Source organism: Microcaecilia unicolor, chromosome 7 (genome assembly GCF_901765095.1).
Source record: "Microcaecilia unicolor chromosome 7, aMicUni1.1, whole genome shotgun sequence".
Taxonomy (NCBI): Eukaryota; Metazoa; Chordata; class Amphibia; order Gymnophiona; family Siphonopidae; genus Microcaecilia; species Microcaecilia unicolor.
Window position 1 is genome coordinate 102,957,679 of NC_044037.1, and position 18,158 is coordinate 102,975,836.

Consider the following 18,158-nt stretch of genomic DNA (forward strand, 5'->3'; position numbering starts at 1 on the left):
TAAAAAGACCTTTTTCACAAATGCGCTGAAAAATGGATCTGCACTTGCCCAAAACCTGCACCTACACTACTGCAGGTCATTTTTCAGCGCACTTTAGTAAAACATTTAGCACCCCAAGACAATGCTAAATGTTTTGCATTTCAGAGCACAGCGGAAGTGTAGCTTAGTAGTTAGTGCATAGGGCTTGATATTCAACAGTGCTTGGGTTGAATCCCACTATTGCTCCTTGTGACCTTGGGCAAGTCACTAAACCATCCACTATCTTAGGTACAAAATTAGATTGTAAGCCTCAAGGGAAAAGGAAATACCTAGTGTACCTGAATATAACTCATCTTGAGCTGCTACTACTGAAAAAGATGTGAGCAAAATCCAAATAAATAATCATTTTGCAGTGCTAAGTGTTTTGCATGCACTATACATTTGTATCACCACCACCACAGGTGGCACTAGACATTCTCTTCTGCAAGCACTGCATACCAGAGACACGGGAACCTTGTGGATGGTATGTTCTTGTCCTATGGGAGAAGACATGATTGTGCGGCTCGCACAATCAACTTCATGGGTACCCTTGAGTACCTTTTGAGGGAGGGCATTTTACATTACCACATTTTGAAATATTGTCATTGATGTGCTATATGTTCTTAAAGGATTTTAGGACACCTTAGTCAGGAGGCAGAGATATGTTGATTTTACAATAGGCTTCTACATTTAGTCCTGCATTTGTAAAATACACCACAGGCTCTAGTCGTTTTGCATAAAATGTCTAAATGTCAGCATGACTTTTCTAAAATGGTGCTGTGCATGTTTGAGATGAATAGTGACCCAGGTAAGTAAGACACTACAAGATACCAAACTTTTGAATAAGTAGTCTATGATACTTTTCTTTCTGAAAACTCTGTGATCTTAGGTTTTTGATCTCAACATCCCCAGAAACTATTTTTTAAATAGCTTATGTGCATAGTGCCTGCCCAGGGCAAACAGGAACCCAGTTAGCACATGGGATGTTATCAAAGTGGAAACACGTGTACAGTAGAGGTGAAATGAGGGCTACAGAATCTTTCTCAGACCCTCAGGAGGCCTTAGGGCTTAATCTGTGGTGGATACTAGAGAGTGGTACAGATGCATTATGTGATACCCACCAATTCCTGCCACTCTCTTGAAATATCACTTGGTAGTGTTTACCTTACATTTGTTCTCCCACATGGACTTAGGAAGCAGCTGGACAGGGAGATGGGTCTTTATGAGTCTAGGTGATGCCATGCTATTCAAATATCGCATTCCTGAAATCAAAGTTTACATAAACAAACTAAATTATTAATGGTATTGTGATGAGGTCCATAGACAGAATTGTATTATGTCACTGTTAATATCCACATTATCCATGATCAACAAGATCAAAAACATTAATTTGGAGGCTTCCTTGTACATACAGTCAGTCCTAGATCAACATTGCAGATGGATTCCAGCAAAATGAGATGTTAAACTATATAATCAAGAATGAATAGCCTGTCCTGAAATTTGAAGATGTCAGTCATTACAATCAATATCACCAGTAGAATCATAAATATCATCATCATCGTTGTCATCAAAATCTTCATCTGCGAATCCCATCCCTGGTATTGATCCATAATTAACACCATTTTCACTATTGTGAATATTATCAATGCCATCATCCCCGAACCATAATTGGTATCATCACTGTGAACAGTAGCAACAGCAGAAGAAATGGCATCATTTTCAATAACTTCATGTATGATCCATCATTGACTTTGTCTCTGATTTTCTATTATCATCCCATTATCAGTATCTATGAACTATCATCACCGTACTGTACCATTATCATTTTTTACTCATCATCATCCATTGACCATTACCATCATTACTCATATTCATTATAATCATCCATCCTCACTGTCATCAGTCATCAGCAACAAATTCATCATCTCCACCATCAGTATCATCAACCTGTGTTGAAATGTACCTGGTATATTCTTCTCAGGATGCATAAAGAACTCCATATAAGGTACTCGATAGTAAATTGGGGCTTGGGATGACTTTGCCACATCCCCATTGTTATGCACTATATCTACAATTTCACTCACCCATGTGGTCCCTGCGGAAAGAAAAGCCAGATTTTAAAAATCTTGCTCAAGTCTGGTAATTACCTTGGACATCTGAGGGATCTTTTTGGAACTAGCAGGGGATAGGAGAGGAAGTCTTACCTGCTTTAGGGTATGTGGCTATGATAAGGTCATCTGGTCTGGCCTGGAAACCTTCTACTTGTTCCCAGTTGTTGGCTATAGACTTTAGCATTGGGACATTGTGAATGAGGACTAGATCCTCTTGGTGATGGGAGGAATTTCCAGCATTTTCCATCCTGAAACTAAAGCAGCCAAGGTCAATACAATAATACTGTTACTCCAATCCTGAGCCCCTAGGAGCTGCTAGTTTCATTCTATAGTTCATAAACAGAATGATCTCCTACATAACCTGTGTTCAAAAAAACAGCCATTTACCTGTTCGCGGCTTCTCAGAAACTACAGAGCTCCTGTTTTTCCCCCTGAAGATGTAAAAGCATAAATACTCTCTGATCTCTTGCACTGGGTGTACCCTGATTACCTCAACTTGTTTAACAGGGCTGTTTAATATATATGAGGCAGGTCTGCCCTCAGACGACTCCTGCTGTATAAACAAATTCTGCTGAGTCATTCAGATAGTGAGATCTCTTTATAACTTTGTGGTTGTATAACTCCCTTAGTCCAAGGGCAACCAAGTCAACTCTATAGAAGGTTCAAAAGGTGTATGCAGGTTTATTTGCTGAGGATATACAACGAATCTTCCCAATTCAAGAGGATATTTCTAAATCTATCCTTAGACTTAATATTTGTCTGAATTATGTTTCTACTTGGTCACAGTTGCACAAGCAGATGCTCTCGAGGACAGTAGGCCAAGTATTCTCACAGTCGGGGTGATGTCATCTGACGGAGCATGGTGCAGACACAGACTAACGAGATTAAATTAGAACTTTCTAGCAGCGTCTCACCGTGCATGCGCTGCAGCCTTCCTGCCCAATGCACGAGCACAGGTTCCTTAGTCATTTTTTAAAAAAAGCTAAAGAATACAACTCCAAGGGGAGGTGGGAGGGTTTTTGACCTTGCAGGCTATGCCCATTTTGAGAAACTATTCATGCAGTTGCAAAAACCTGCTCAGTCTGTCTGCCAGGCAGTTGTCCTTTCTTGGTAGGTACATGGCTTGGAGGACCATTCTGTGAAGGAGAGCCCAGTGCCACATTCCCACTGCTTCCTGACACAAGGGGTAGGATCCCATACCTCCATGTTTGTTTATGTAGAACACTGCAATGTGGTTGTCCATTTGAATGAGAATAATTTGGTTCTGTAACTGATTTCTGAAAGCCTTTAGAGCATTCCAAATGACCCTCAGTTTGAGGAGGTTGATATGGAGATCTGTTTCCTGAGCAGACCAAGTTCACTGGGTGTGAAGCCCATCCACATGAGCTCTCCTCTCCATCTCAGGTTGGATACATCCATCGTTAGCACCTTCTAAGGAGGCAGAATTTAGAACGGTAGTTCCATAGTCAAATTCATTTCAATTGTCCACCAGAGAAGGGAATGAGTCAAATCTGGAGGAATGTGGATGACATCCACTAGAGTCCCAGCTATCTCTAACTTAAATGGGATGGCAGAAGCCATCTTCTTGACCTCTTCCAAAGAGGGGGAGCGCTCTCCCAATGCTTCTCGGGTAATGGCAATGCCAATGCCCTGGCGCTCTAGACACCGTGTGTCAATAAGGACCGATGCTTATACTTCTTGAGTTTCTGTCAATGCTCAGCATCGTGGTCCTTCAGTGCAGACAAGGACAACATCGAACCATACGTACCCTCGGTGTTGTATCTGATGCTGACTGGTCCCGGGACCTAATCTCAGTGCCTAATGTTGAGAGAGCTGGAGACCTTCTCAATGCTGGTGCATTCCCAGTGGATATTTAAGTCTTGGTAGCCATCGAGGTCAATGCTTCCAGTGCCGATGTCGATGCACCAGTCTTTGAGGAGCCAAGAAGTCTCTCCTATTGGACCTGCCACACTCTCTGTTAAATCATGAACAGAGTACATTTTTATGGCTGGGTCCACCGAATTCTAGAATCACTACAACATTTTTCTATGGCAATATTTTTACTTTTGAGTCCTAAAATTTTAGGTGTTGAGGTGAACAGTCTTTTGACATTTTCTACTCAAGTTAAATCATTGGTTGCAAAGCCCTTTTATATGTTGAAGAAGTTGAAATCAATTCGAAAATATTTTGAGATGCAGAAATTTACTGTTGGCACAGGCGCTAATATTGTCCAGTCTGGATTATTGCAATGTCTTGGTGACCCTGCGAGTATAGTTTTTCTACATATTCACAATAAATATGCATGGTATGTTTTCACATGATGGGTCTCCAGAGCACATCTACCAGGTTAATAGAGGTAATTCTGAATTATCCCCATGAATATTCATTATGGATATCTTAAAAATCTAACTGACTGGTTGTGGAGTGAATACCCAGTTTGGGAAGCTCTGTAGCTGCCTGTGCAGCTGTGAAAGATTTTTAATCTCTTCATAAATAGCTGCTGTTTATTCTGGCAGTTTTCCACACCGTGTGTGCAGTCAGCTGAATCTGAGTAAGTTCTCTTACTAGCCTCCTGCAGTCCTGTTATTGTGTTAGAGGAAGGTGTGGAGTCCATTATTGCTCGTATCTCTGACCAGTCAGGTAAGTCCTCACACCTGTGATCTGCTTCCAAGTGAGGTGAAGTTTACTGCTTGATCATGATCTCAGTGTCTCGTACCTCCAGGTACTGGTAAAAGAAATGATGGAGCTGCAGTAGACTGGATGCTAAGAGAAGAAATGGACTATATGCAGGAGAAGTGGGAGAAGATGCAGGAAGAAGGGGGCAGAAGAGAGAACAACATAAGGCTGGTGGAGGCAAAGGTGTAAAATATTTGAAAAGATGAGGAAGGAGGCATTATAGAGATGAGAGATAATGTGAAGATGGAGGAATAGGAGAAGGAGGTGGAGGTGGCAGGAAAGGAATGGAAGAGTTGGCTAGATTTAAATGAACAGAGGGGCAGGTGAGGTAGCTCAAAGATGTGAGAAAAGTTAAGGAGGGGTGAGAAGAGAGAGAATGGTGCAGAGAATGGGGGAGAAAGGAAGAAAAAGCCAAAGCACCAGGGGCTGCAGAGGTAGGTGGTGGTGCTATGGTAGGAAAAAGCATAGGGAAAATCTGTGTTTCATTTAATTTCTGGGAACTTTTGTTTTAGTTGTTTCCATTTTGTCATCACGGGAGCAAAGTGTTGACTGTATGGTTTTTCAAAAGAGTGCACACTATTTGCAATGAGGGTGCACTCTTTTCTTGAATGTGTGCACATGCGCAGTGATTCACACACGTGCAATGGTTTGAACGGGTGCACCGTCAGGAAAAGAGTGCACATTATTATTTGCAAATGGAAAAAAAATGTGTTTTTTCTGCTAGTTTTTCTTGGTTAATAACACACAGTGGGATGTGCCATTAACGTTTCTTATGTCATTGGCAAATGACAGACCCATCAACCCTCATTATGGGGCCCTTTTAATAACCATGTAAGCATCTACGTGCACCCAACACACGCCAAAATGGAGTGACCGCCCAGCTACTGCATGGCTCTTGCGGTATTTTCATTTTTAGCGTGTATCGGACACGCGCCAAGTGGCATTTGATGCGCGTAGGTCATTACCGCCCGATTATCGTGTGAGTCTTTACTGCTAGGTCAATGGCTGGCAGTAAGGTCGCAGACCCAAAAATAGACACATGGCAATTTTGATTTTGCCTCATGTCCATTTTCGGCAAAAGTTTTAAAAAAGGCCTTTTTTACAGGCACACTGAAAAATGGATTGGTGTGCACCTAAAACCCGTGCTTACACTACCACAAGCCATTTTTCAGCATACCTTAGCAAAAGGACCCTTATGTGACTTTAACCAATTAGTGCCCAATGTTCCCACATATGGGAACATTGGGCACTAATGGGTTAAGGATCAAATAACTTACAGGCCAATGCTTAGAACTCCCGCGGTAGAGCAAACAGCGCAGAACCCATACCGCCAGAACAGTACAGTAACCTGGCTCGACAGTGATCAAAGGAAATGGTATTAAAATTATGTGTGTGCTGTAAAAGTGAAAGCAAGTAGCGATCATGCTTGGCACATACGCAGAAGAGTTTTGCGGTAAGCCCAGCTCTTGTACACATGTGCCAGCCAAAGTGAAGCACACATTAGCGCCTGTTTTCTACGCCTTTAAATATAAGCTTTTCAAAAATTGTTTTATTTGGAAGGCTTACATTTAAGCACAGGAAACAGGCGCCAATCTGTGCTTTCACTTTCAGGTTTGCTCAGACTCACGCACATTTTTTTCTTAGCACTGGCACTTACAAGCTTGCATGGGCTTTCTTCCACTTCCAAAAATGAACTGTGAGAAATCCTCTCTTCAAATGCCCTAATGCTTGCTTTGAGCTGGCTTTAGGTTTTCAGTGGTAGGGGCGGGGTTTTTTGTGCACTGTTCTCTGAGCATTGGGAGGAAATAGGAAATGACCTCATTAACATCTGTTTGACTACCTGCTCTTTGCATTAATCTTTGGCGTACACATTGTCTCCTGCATTAGAACGCTCTGAGCATTCTTTGCTCACACTGATGTTAGTACAGTGCTAATTGCCTCTAGCAGTGGCATTACATTTTGAGCATCAGCCCATTAGAGCTGTAACATCTGAAACCTCCCTACTCTCACCAGCACTTGCTTTGTGATCTCCATTAAGTTTCTTCGTGTTTTCTATATCCTCAGACTCCGGTTAGAAACCCAGGTATTTCATCTGGACTGGTGCACGACTTTCATGTGCATATGGTGAATGTAAATTAGAAACCTCTAAATCCAGAGAGAGAGAATCGTACATGATCAGGACTCACTGATTTGCTTCCACCCACAGAATCACTGCTTGCCATTGTTTCCAGAGACCGTCACTCTTATTTGCATTGGCACGCACCTCAGTCTATAATCCGCCCCTCTGGTTTCCTACATGCCAGCACTGCAGCAACAGTGAAATACTGTTGTGCAGTTCCAGAGGAAACTTTCTCATCTCTTTCTCCATTTGTACTTTCTGGTAATCGGTGGAATTTTTCATTCTATTCTTCTTGTCATCTGTCTGTCTGTCAGTTCCAAAATGATATGGGCATGACAAATTTATAAATGAAATGGAAAATATCTCATGTCTTTGTACTTTGCACAGTACTAGAGGAAATGCATTTTCTGTTTCTATTTTCTCCAATTATGCACAGCATGTTGCAATCTAGATTTTTGGATTGAATTTCTTGGTTTGCTTTCCAGCCTGTAACTCGTAATAAGAAGTGCATTGGTATTCTAGTGCCTAAGGTTTAGAGTACAATTTTGTTCTAGCAAGGATTGTTGCCAAATGTTAGGAGTTAGTGCTGTTTTAGTGTGTTAAATTTGCTAAGAAGATATTGTGTCTTTTTTCTTAAGAGTTGTATGTGAATTTACAAATGGCCTAATAGTGGAGGTGACCCCCTAGTTCTGCTTTGTAACCATGGTTGGGTCTCTACATAAGGACACTGCTGGGAGGCATTAAAATGGGTTATTTTAATGTTAACCTGGGTTATTAGTAACTAGGGGGTCCATTTACAAAGGTGTCCTAAAAAATGGCTTGCGGTAGTGTAGGCGCGGGTTTTGGGCGTGTGCCGATCCACTTTTTAGCACGCCTGTAAAAAAGGCCTTTTTTTTGCCAAAAATGAACATGTAGCAAAATCAAAATTGCCACACGTACATTTTGGGTCTGAGACCTTACTGTGAGCCACTGACCTAACGGTAAAGAATCCGGGTGGTAATGACCTATGTGCATCAAATGTCACTTGGTGCGCGTCTGTTACTCGCGCCCGAAAATAAAAATATTTTTCAGACGCGCGCCAAAAATGAAACTACCGCAAGAGCCACACAGTAGTCGGGCGGTAACTCCAATTTGGCGCCTTGGGTGTGCATAGACGCTTAGACGGCTTAGTAAAAGGGCCCCTAGGTGTCATTGTATAAAATGGGACCGGTGCTAAAGTTGCACCAGTTAGTGGTAAAATAACTTGTCTTAACGGTAGCCCAAATTGATAACTTCCCTCCTGAGTGTTTGTTTGTAAATTGGGTTAATATTGGGGTTCTGTCTCATTCTCTCTAAACAAGGACATCATGTCATGTAGCTTAGAAGAGGGTGCCATTCTGCTATAGCACCCTTTTGGGAAGTTGTGCAGTGATTATGTCCTGATTTTAGAATAAACCAAACCCCTCTAGTGACAGTGTGGCCTTTTTAGTTTCATTTTGGTGGTGGAAGAGCTCTTTCCTCCTGTCCACCTGTAGTTTTGTTTGGGTTTTACAATAAAATTTCTAGAGATTAAGGAGCAGTGCAGAAGTCACATCTTGCAACCGGATAGTACAGTTAACAGTTTTGTAGAGTGTATTTATTTGGGAAGGAGGATTTCCATTCACCCTTCCTTTCCAAACTGCCAGACCAGTCCTTCTCAGAATCAGAGCCTGCAAGACCTCATTTCCCATAGGGAAAAGGGAGAAGAGAAGCTTAGGGGTCCTTTTACTAAGCTGCTCTGAAAAATGGCCTGCGGTAGTGTAGACACGTGTTTTGGGTGCACGCAGAATTATTTTTTAGGGCACCAACAAAAAATGCTTTTTTTTGTTGTTGTTGTTGTTGTCAAAAACGGACGTACAGCAAAATGAAAATTGCCGCGCGTCCAATTTGGGTCTGAGACCTTACCTCAAGCCATTGACCTAGCAGTAAGGTCTCGGGCAGTAATGGTCTACGCGCGTAGCTGCCGCGCCAGAAAATAAAAATATATTTTTCAGATGTGCGTAGCAAACATGCGCCAAAATTGAAATTATCACAAGGGCCAGGCGGTAACTCCAATTTGGCGTGTGTTGGGCGCGCGTAGGCGCCTATGCGGCTTAGTAATAGGGCCCCTTAATGATTACCAGTGTTGTATCTGCAGGAGAGCTACGCTGAAAGGAGTCATCCTTGAGGATAAGGAGAAGGAGTTATCTTCCCAGTACCAAAATCCCAATAAGGGACTTCACAGCAAGCAAAGGATACCAGGTATAACATCGAGTTTTCCCCACTACAGTGACCAGACATACTCCCATGAGTGGATGTGTGTGTGTGTGTTTTGTGTCTTTGTCTATGACCAGGAGGGAGCGTAGAAAACAGGGGACAGGCAGTCTGAAAAGAGCAGTTTCTATGCTACAGCAGCTAAAATTACTTCTCCCATAGAACAGTTTGGGAAGCAGAGGCTTTATTTTCCTAGAATCCCCCGTATGAACTGGCCTAGTTTCAAACCAACATTTTTTTCCCCCTATACCAAATTTGGTCCCATTCCATTAAATGTTTAGAAAGTTATTTTGCCCTGAGACAGAAATTTATAAGGGGTCCAGAAAGTCTAACTTTTCTATAACCTCCGCTGGATTGGAAAAAATAAAAATGCAAGAAAATTGTCAGTTAGGTGAGAATCACACAATCTCTCTCATGATCCTGCCTAGCAGCAGGGGGAAAGCAGTTTCTTATCTCTGTAGGCCTTCTCTGCTGGCTTCACTCTGAACTTCTCAGGGATTGAAGGTCCTAGGAGACTATGTACCATGGATCTCTTCCATATGAAACTGACAGAGGGGAGGCTGGAACATGTATGAAGTACTGCTTTGCTTCAGCTGACAGGAGGGATTGTTCTGGGATCCCCAACACATACACATAAACACATTCATAAATTAGAATCTCTAAGGCTTATTTACCGTGTACTTGTTAAAACAGAACCATACAAAACACGTAGTAAGTGGTCTGATGGCCCCCCAAACTGCACCTCCCTCTTAATAATTCCCTCCTCACTTATTTTTTGAAACAGGTCAGCAATTCATTCCATACTTGATCACTATGATTATCACCTGTCTTTCCACTGGGCTTTTTCTTTCTTGTCGGAAAATGGCCTCTCTTTTTTTCTCATCTGAAAGATTCCCATGAGGAGGCCACTGGCCCCACAACTTATAGTTTAAAGTTTATTTAGACTTGCTAGACTACTGTAAACTGCCAAGGCAGAGCAGAACAGTGTACAAACTACAATTAAATCTGAAACAGGAAAGGAATGCAGTTATTGATAGTAAAGCCAAACACTCATACAGAAAAGCAGGAGGGAAGGGTAAGGAAGGGTGGATACTCATACAGAAGAGCAAGAATGCAGGGCAGGAAAAGGGCAGGAGGGGAGTAAAAGGAAAGAGTCCCATCAGTCTGAGCCCCCCCCCCCCCCCATATGCCTGTTTAAAAAGCCAGGCTTTCAGATTGGCCTTGAAAGTCTTAAGGGAAAGTTCGCTGCAGAGAGAAAGTGAGAGAGAATTCCAGATATGAGGCAAGAGGAAGATAAAAGCACTTTGTCTAGTAGATTCGTAGTGGGCAAGCTTGGGGCTGGGAAGGACAAGGCAGTGATCATTAAAGAAATGGAGAGTCCTCGCAGGGGAGTAAGGAATGGTGAGATAGGCAAGATAATTGGGAAGACCTAATCTGAAAGCTTTAAATGTCAGGAGTGCAATCTTTTATGTTATACGATTCTCAATGGGTAACCAGTGGTGACGCTTCATTAGAGGAGTAGTGTGATCTGAATGGCAGACACGACAGAGCAGATTAATGACAACATTCTGGAAGGTTTGCAGCTTTTTCAAGGAAGACCGGGGTAAACCCACATAGACAATGTTACAGTAGTCAAGGCGAGAAGTGAAAAATGAAAGGATAAGTGCAAGAAGTTGACTTTAATCAGAGGTGACGTACGGTGCGCAGCTACGGAAGAGAAGAAAATAAACCTTTGTTAAGTGGGACATCTGGGGTAAAAAGGAAAGAGACGCATCTCAAATGATACCGAGATAACAGAAATTTGTGACCAGAGTGATTTGGGTTCCAAACAATGAGATGGCGACGGAAGGGGTGGGGGTGTGAGGGAACCCAAGAACCAACACGCAATTGTTTTATCCACATTAAGTACTAAACGATGACCAGTTAACCACTTTTTAACAGAGTCAAGACAAATTTGAAATGAAGTAATTGAGGGAGGAGAGGGGGTCTGAATAAGAGCATCCAGGGGGCTAAGGAAGAGATTAAACCGAAATGGAGAGAGAATCGAACTCTGGGGAATACCACAGAGGAAGATAAGAGGGTAACAACCTTAAAGGAACGATTAGATAGGAAGGAAGTAAACCAGGAAAGAACCTCACCAGCAATGCCAAGTGAAGAAAGATGTGAGAGAAGAAGAGAGTGATCCGCAAGATCAAATGCCGCAGATAACTCTAAAGAAACTACCAAGACAATTTTATGTTGGTCAAGATGGGAGTGAATTTCTCTGAGCAGGGCTGTCATCACTGTCTCAGTACTGTAAAAGATCGGATGACAATGGCCTGTTCCCAAGAGCTGGGAAACTGGCAGCAGAGAGACTGGGATTAATTATGGATAATAGTGTCGAAAGGAGACAGAGTTCAGGGGCTTTAAACAATATGTAAGCTTCATACAAGACATGATTTTTTTTTTTTTCACAGGAAAAGAGGGTCTGCGTATGAAAAGAGTCCCAAATGGTGGTTTCTGAAAGTGAGGTGTGGTAGTCGTGTTAGTCCACTCTTAAAGGTTATCAATAGAAATCAAACAAAATAAAACATGGAAAAGAAAATAAGATGATACCTTTTTTATTGGACATAACTTAATACATTTCTTGATTAGCTTTCGAAGGTTGCCCTTCGTCAGATCGGAAATAAGCAAATGTGGTAGCAGATAGTACATGTAAGAGAAACATCAAAGCATTACTTTGACAGTCTGACAGAGTGTGAGGGTGGGGGTATGCATGGGGACATCAAAGCATTTCATTGATATTCTAACAGGATGGGTGTTGATAGGTGAGAGGAGGGTAATAAACAGAGAAATAAACAGAGAAATACAACTTTATGGTTTATAATGGGTTAGAAAGTGAGGGGAAGAGACTGTTAAGGATGTATGTGTAGATATAGCAGATAGGAGGACAGAGGATGAAGTAGAGCACTAATTTTATCAATGAAGAAAACAGAGAGGGCCTCAACTGAAGGGTTCTGGCTAACATTGCCAGTGAGGTTTGAATTGACTTTATGCTAGTAAATAGAATAGAGTTCCTTGGAAGGATTAGTGGATTTAAGAAGTCTATTTGTGATGTACTTCTTTTTTGCTCTTTTTAATTGGGCATTGTAGGTACAATGAGCTCTGCACTTCTGTAAGGCTAATGAAATTTGAGTTTTTTTCCTTAGCCATTCTGCACAGTGGAACCGACGTTTTAGTAACCGAAGAGGAGTATACCATGGATTGGTGGTATGGGTTTGGGAAAACGATAAGTTTTGGGGGCAATATAATCAAGGCCTTTTTTTCAAAATAATATGCCAGGTTTCCATCTGATCATTGAGGGATATAGAAGAAAAATCTGTGGGAACAGAGAATAAAGAGGGGGAGAGCGAGAGCCGGCATTGATTTGAGAGAGCTCTTGACCAGTAACCTGTAGCCAGAGCAGGAGAATGAGAGGGTGGGGGGCAGAGCAAGACTAAAGAGAATAAGAGAGTGGTCGGACCAAGACACAGGAACTGAAGAGAAAAAAGATGGCTGGACAACAGGAGCATCTTGTAATGTGAGGACGAGGTCCAAATTGTGCCTGGCACTATGGGTTGGAAAAGTAACCCATTGCTGCACAGAAAGATCAGACAGGAGATTGAGGAAGAGTCTGGCTCTTGTGCTATGGGGATCGTCTATCTGGGCACTGAAGTCACCAAGAATAAGAAGGTTGGACTAGTGTATTAAAGCCTCGGAAAGGACTTCACTGGTTGCCTTTTCCTTATAGGTCTTTAAGATTTTTTGCGTGGTTCATAAAACATATCATACTGGCCTCCCTTCCTTTCTTTCTAATTTTATCATTCTTTACGCTTCTTCAAGTTGCTTACATTCCCTTGATTCTCACCATTTAGTTCTTCCTGCAACCAAATTGGCCCACCTGGAATCTACACAAATAAACTGTTTTTTTACTTTCTTGGTCCCAAACTCTGGAATGATCTACCCCCTTTTATCAATTCTGAACTGTCTTTTAAGAAATTTAAATCTCTACTCCAATCTTACTTTTCTGTTGCTTTTGGACTATCTCAGCGGTGATATTTTTCATGACTAGGGTTCCACCTGTTATTATTTATTTGTAAGTGCTGAATGATCTTGGTTTGTGTGCTCTCTTTTCTATTATAATGGAATTTGTTTTCCTTTTTTTTATTTGTTTTAGCTTTCTTTGTAAACCGCCCTGACCTGTTTGCTCAGAAAGGGCCGTACAGCAAATTTTAATAAATATAAACATGTATGGATCTGCCGTACACCCTATTCTATAACATGCATGCCTAAAATTTCATATTGTGCAACTCATAAGGGGGCGTGGCCATGGGAGGGGCATGGGTGTGTCAGAGGCATTCCCAGAAATTAGGCGTGACATTGAAGCATACCTGCATTTGCACATCTAACTGCTATCAGTTGGGCGTGAGCATTTACACCTGCTTTTGCAGGTGTAATTGCTCACTCCTAAAGGTTGGTGTGAGAAGCACACCAAACTAGTATTTTGTAAAGGGCACCTGTTACGCCTTTGGGTGCCATTTACTGGATCCAGCCCTAAATCTTGCCACCTATTAATTCATTCATTAATAATACGCCAGTTATATTATTGTAACTCTGTCACTCACTCATTCTCTCTCTCTCCCTTGCTCAGTACCAATCTGCCATCTTCCTAAGCACCTCTGTCTTTCCCTTGCCCAGTACCAGCAGGGCCGGCTTAAGAGGTTATGGAGCCCTGGACCAACTTTTGTTTTTTCGCCCCCCTCTCCATCATGCCCCTGCCCTCCAACTGCCCCCTTGCCCCACCCCCACCTGTCCCACCCCCATGTTGGGGCCAATCTGGGGATACGAGCTGCACAAACTGGTGCTGCCAAAGCAAACAACTGCATCTTATTACTGCTGACACAAAACATGAATAACTAAAAACTGGAAAGAAAAATGTAAAAATAGGAACATGAGCAAAAAGTGCAGAACTTATTCCAAAAACATAAGAGTAGCCATACTGGGTCAGACTAGCCCAGTATCCTGTTTCCTACAGTCACAAGTAACTGGCAGAAACCCAAATTGTGGCAACACTCCATTTACAAATCCCAGGGCAAGCAGTTGCATCCCCATGTCTCTCTCAATAGCAGACTATGGACTATTCCTCCAGGAACGTGTCCAAACCTTTTTTAAACCCAGATATGCTAACTGCTGTTACCACCTCCTCCGGCAAAGAGTTCCAGAGCTTAACTATTCATTGAGTGAAAAAATATTTCCTCCTATTTGTTTTAAAAGTATTTCCATGTAACTTCCTCGAGCGTCTTCTAGTCTGTACTTTTGGAACAAGTAAAAAAATCAATTTACTTCTACATCACTCAGGATTATGTAGACCTCAATCATATCTCCCCTCATCCATCTCTTTTCCAAGCTGAAGAGCCCTAACTACTTTATCCTTTCCTCATATGAGAGGAGTTCCATCCCCTTTATCATTTTGATCGCTCTTCTTTGAACCTTTTCTAATTCTGCTTAACTGAAAGTAGTACTCAAGGTGAGGTTGCACCATACAGAGGCATTATAGTATTTTCGGTCTTATTCACCATCCCTTTCCTAATAATTCCTAGCATCCTGTTTGATTTTTTGGACACTGCCACACATTGAGCAGACAATTTCAGCGTATTATCTTCAACGACATCCAGATCTTTTTCATGAGTGCTAACCCCCAAGGTGGATCCTAGCATCAGGTAATTATGATTTGGATTATTCTTTTCAATGCACATCACCTTGCATTTGTCCACATTAAATTTCATCTGCCACCTATTCTCATAAGGTCTTCCTGCAATATTTCACAGTCCTCACATGTTTTAACAACCTTGTGTCATCTGCAAATTTAATCACCTCACTCGTCGTTCCAATTTCCGTATCATTTATAAATATGTTAAATAGAACCAGTCCCAGTACAGATCCCTGTGGCACTCTACTGTTCACCCTCCTCCATTGACAGAAATGACCATTTAACCCTACCCTCTGTTTTCTGTCCAATAACCAATTCCTAATCCACACCAGAACATTGCCTCCTATCCTATGACTCTAATTTTCTCAGGAGTCTCTTATGAGGAACTTTATCAAAAGCTTTCTGAAAATCTAGATACAGTACATCAACTGGCTCACCTTTATCCACATGTTCATTCATGCCTTCAAAGAAATGAAGCAAACTGGTAAGGCAAGACTTCCCTTGGCTGAACCCTTGCTGACTGTCCCATTAAACCATGTTTGCCTATGTGTTCCATAATTTTATTCATTATAATAGTTTCCACTATTTTTCCCGGCATTAACATTAGGCTTACCGGTCTGTAATTTCCCGGATCACCCCTGGAACCCTTTTTAAAAATCGGTGTCACATTGGCCACCCTCCAATCTTCAGGTACTATGGATGATTTTAACAACAGGTTACATATTACTAACCCAATCTAGAAAGAAATTCATTGGCCCAAAATATAACTACCTAGATCAGCAATGAATTTACAAAGAGCCTCTTAAATACAAATAATCCTCAAAAGGAACCAATCCAACAAGTTGGTTTGAATCTTGCCACGATCTTACCGTCTTACCGGGACCTGATTTTAGCGGCAACAAGTATGGCAGTGGCAGCCGGGACTTGGGCATGGCAGCGGGCATAGCAGCCGCAAGGAGCATGGCAATGACAGCAGCATGACTGTGGCAGCAACGGGCATGATGGCGGCTGATACTCAGTCCTGATTGGCCTGGAGTGGTCAGGGATCGGGCCTGTGTCTGGGGCGGATGACGTCAGACACCGGACCCGATTCATCCTCACCATTGCATGTGTTGGATGCTCTGGCCTCATTCCCTCAGTTCTGATTTGCCTGAATTTACCTTTCCTTTGTCTGTGCTTTCTGCACAGTGTATGCTGTCTCCCCCCCCCCCCCCCCCCCCGGTGTGGGTTAGCCTTTAACCCTTTGCATGCTGTATCTTCTGTTTGGGTCTGTGTGAGCTTGCCTGCATTGACCTTTCTTTTGTATTGTCTCTCTCTGTGTGGGTTAGCTTTTAACCCAGCGTTTCCCAAACTGTGCACCACTGCACCCTGGTACGCCGCAGCGACCTCTCTGGGGTGTCACGGCAAATCCAGACCTTTCTCCCACCCAAACTGCTACTGCATAGAGCAGAGCAGCAGTGGCAGAAAAACAAGTGCAGGACTGCAGCAGCCTTCAAGCATGTGCTGCTAGTTCTGCTGGTCCTCTGTTCCCGGAACTGGAAGTTGACGTCAGCAGGGGCAGAGGACTAGCACAGCTGACAGCGCATGCCTGAAGGCTGTTGCAGCCCCACACTTGTTTTTTTAGTTTGTTGCGGCCAATGGAGACAAGGAGTAGATGGCGTCTGGTACTCAGAGGCGATTGCTAAGGAGGTTGGATGAAAACAGGAGACGGGATGAAGTCAAAAAATTGAAGTCAATAGGTCAGTAGTCTCTGTTTCCATTCTCATTCAAAAAAAAGCAAGCAAACCAATGAGCTGCTGCATCCCAGTTGTCATTCTTTATTGTTGGTGGCATAATCTTACTTATATTTTTAAACATGCTGGCTTGTTCAACATGCAGATGTACAAAGAGGAAGTATAATAATGGAATAACTTTTCACAGGTAGAATAGTAATGTAATTTGTTATAAATCATAATCAGTGTGTTATTTGGAGGGGCTGGTTATAGGGACACCTTACCACTGATATATTTGTGCAAATAAAAAGATGGAGACCTATGTGGCTGGGGGGAGGCGCAGAGACCTATGTGGCTAGGGGGGAGGCGCAGAGACCTGTGTGGCCAGGGGGAAGGCACAGAGACCTGTGTGGCCGGGGGGGGGGGGGGGGGCCAAGGTTGGGGGGTGCCGCAAAAAGTTGCTCTGATATGAAGGGTGTCATGAACTGAAAAAAAGTTTGGGAACCACTGCTTTAACGCTTTGCTTGCTGTATCTTCTGTTTGGGTCTATGTGAGCTTGCTTGCATTGACCTTTCCTTTGTCTGTGCTTTCTGCATACTGTGCGACGTCTCTCTCCGTGTGGGTTAGCCTTTAACTCTTTGCTTGCTGTATCTTCTGTTTGGGTCTGTGTGAGCTTGCCTTTTTGACCTTTTGTTTGTGTGTGTGTTCAGCGCAGCGTGTGCTGCCTGGCTGCTGCGGGCTCAGCCTAGTATTTTCTTAGTGGACCTTTTCCTGTTCCTTTTTTCCTGGTTGTTTGGGTTCCAGTTCAGCCTTGCGGTCTGTGCGCTTGGACTCTGTTACGGATGAGTTCCAGTTCTGCCTTGCAACCCGTATGAGCGCTCTACCTTTCCTTCCCTTGGCGTGCTCTCTAGTCTCCCTGTGCGCACTGGGCCTCATGGCGTTTTAGCCTTTTTTTGTTAGTGCGGGTTCAGTCTGACTTAGGCCTTGGCCTAAGTCCAAGGGCTCACTACCAAACATAACAAATCTTAAGAGAAAGAGCCAATGCCATGAAACAAGCAACTTGATATTTTGTTCTAAAATACATCTTAATGCAATCTACACATCATAGGAACACATACCAGATCATTGACATGCCCCTTGCAATGGAGGTTACCCTGTTAGTTAAATGTGATTCAAAAAAGTTGTTTCTCTCTTTGCAAATTCAAGAGCACAACAAACAGTTTGACATGTAAGTTAAACTACCCATAATTCTAGTAATTAAAGCTAAAGAAATGCAACACACTCCTTCACAAAGTATAGCTTGGTTACAACATGCCATACTTCCAATTGTATTCTAGGGTAACACCCAGTGCATTATATAAGCTCAAATAAGAGCAGCTGCAGGTGTTTGCTGTTTACTTCTTCAGACAGTTTTTTTTTTAAGTTTTTTTTTTTAATCCACCCAAGTGAAGTAACAGAGCAACACCACAACTATATTTTACAATTGAAATTCTTACTCTTGTTACACAGACTTTGGAGTCCTT

At 42.5% G+C, this 18,158-nt stretch overlaps 2 protein-coding genes across 6 annotated transcripts in view; one reads left to right on the forward strand and one right to left on the reverse strand.

Moving 5' to 3' along the window:
• Window positions 1-18,158, reverse strand: part of LOC115473741 (sulfotransferase 1 family member D1-like) — a 39,360-nt gene that overhangs the window by 16,857 nt on the left and 4,345 nt on the right. For 3 of the 4 annotated variants that reach the window (XM_030208815.1, XM_030208816.1, XM_030208817.1), the window contains exons 2-4: window positions 2,223-2,383; window positions 1,982-2,113; window positions 1,183-1,280 (exon numbers count right to left, since the gene is read on the reverse strand). In XM_030208815.1, coding sequence (XP_030064675.1) covers window positions 1,183-1,280; window positions 1,982-2,113; window positions 2,223-2,376 — 384 coding nt within the window. In that variant the 5' untranslated portion in view covers window positions 2,377-2,383. Of the gene's footprint in view, window positions 1-1,182; window positions 1,281-1,981; window positions 2,114-2,222; window positions 2,384-2,516; window positions 2,608-18,158 lie in introns of those variants that run through there. The other variant, XM_030208814.1, reaches the window with a different exon arrangement.
• LOC115473740 (sulfotransferase family cytosolic 1B member 1-like) overlaps window positions 4,701-18,158 on the forward strand; it is a 73,860-nt gene continuing 60,402 nt past the window's right edge. The window contains exons 1-2 of one of the 2 annotated variants that reach the window (XM_030208813.1): window positions 4,701-4,769; window positions 9,080-9,183. The gene's annotated coding sequence lies outside the window, so the exon portion shown is untranslated. Of the gene's footprint in view, window positions 4,770-7,102; window positions 7,186-9,079; window positions 9,184-18,158 lie in introns of those variants that run through there. The other variant, XM_030208811.1, reaches the window with a different exon arrangement.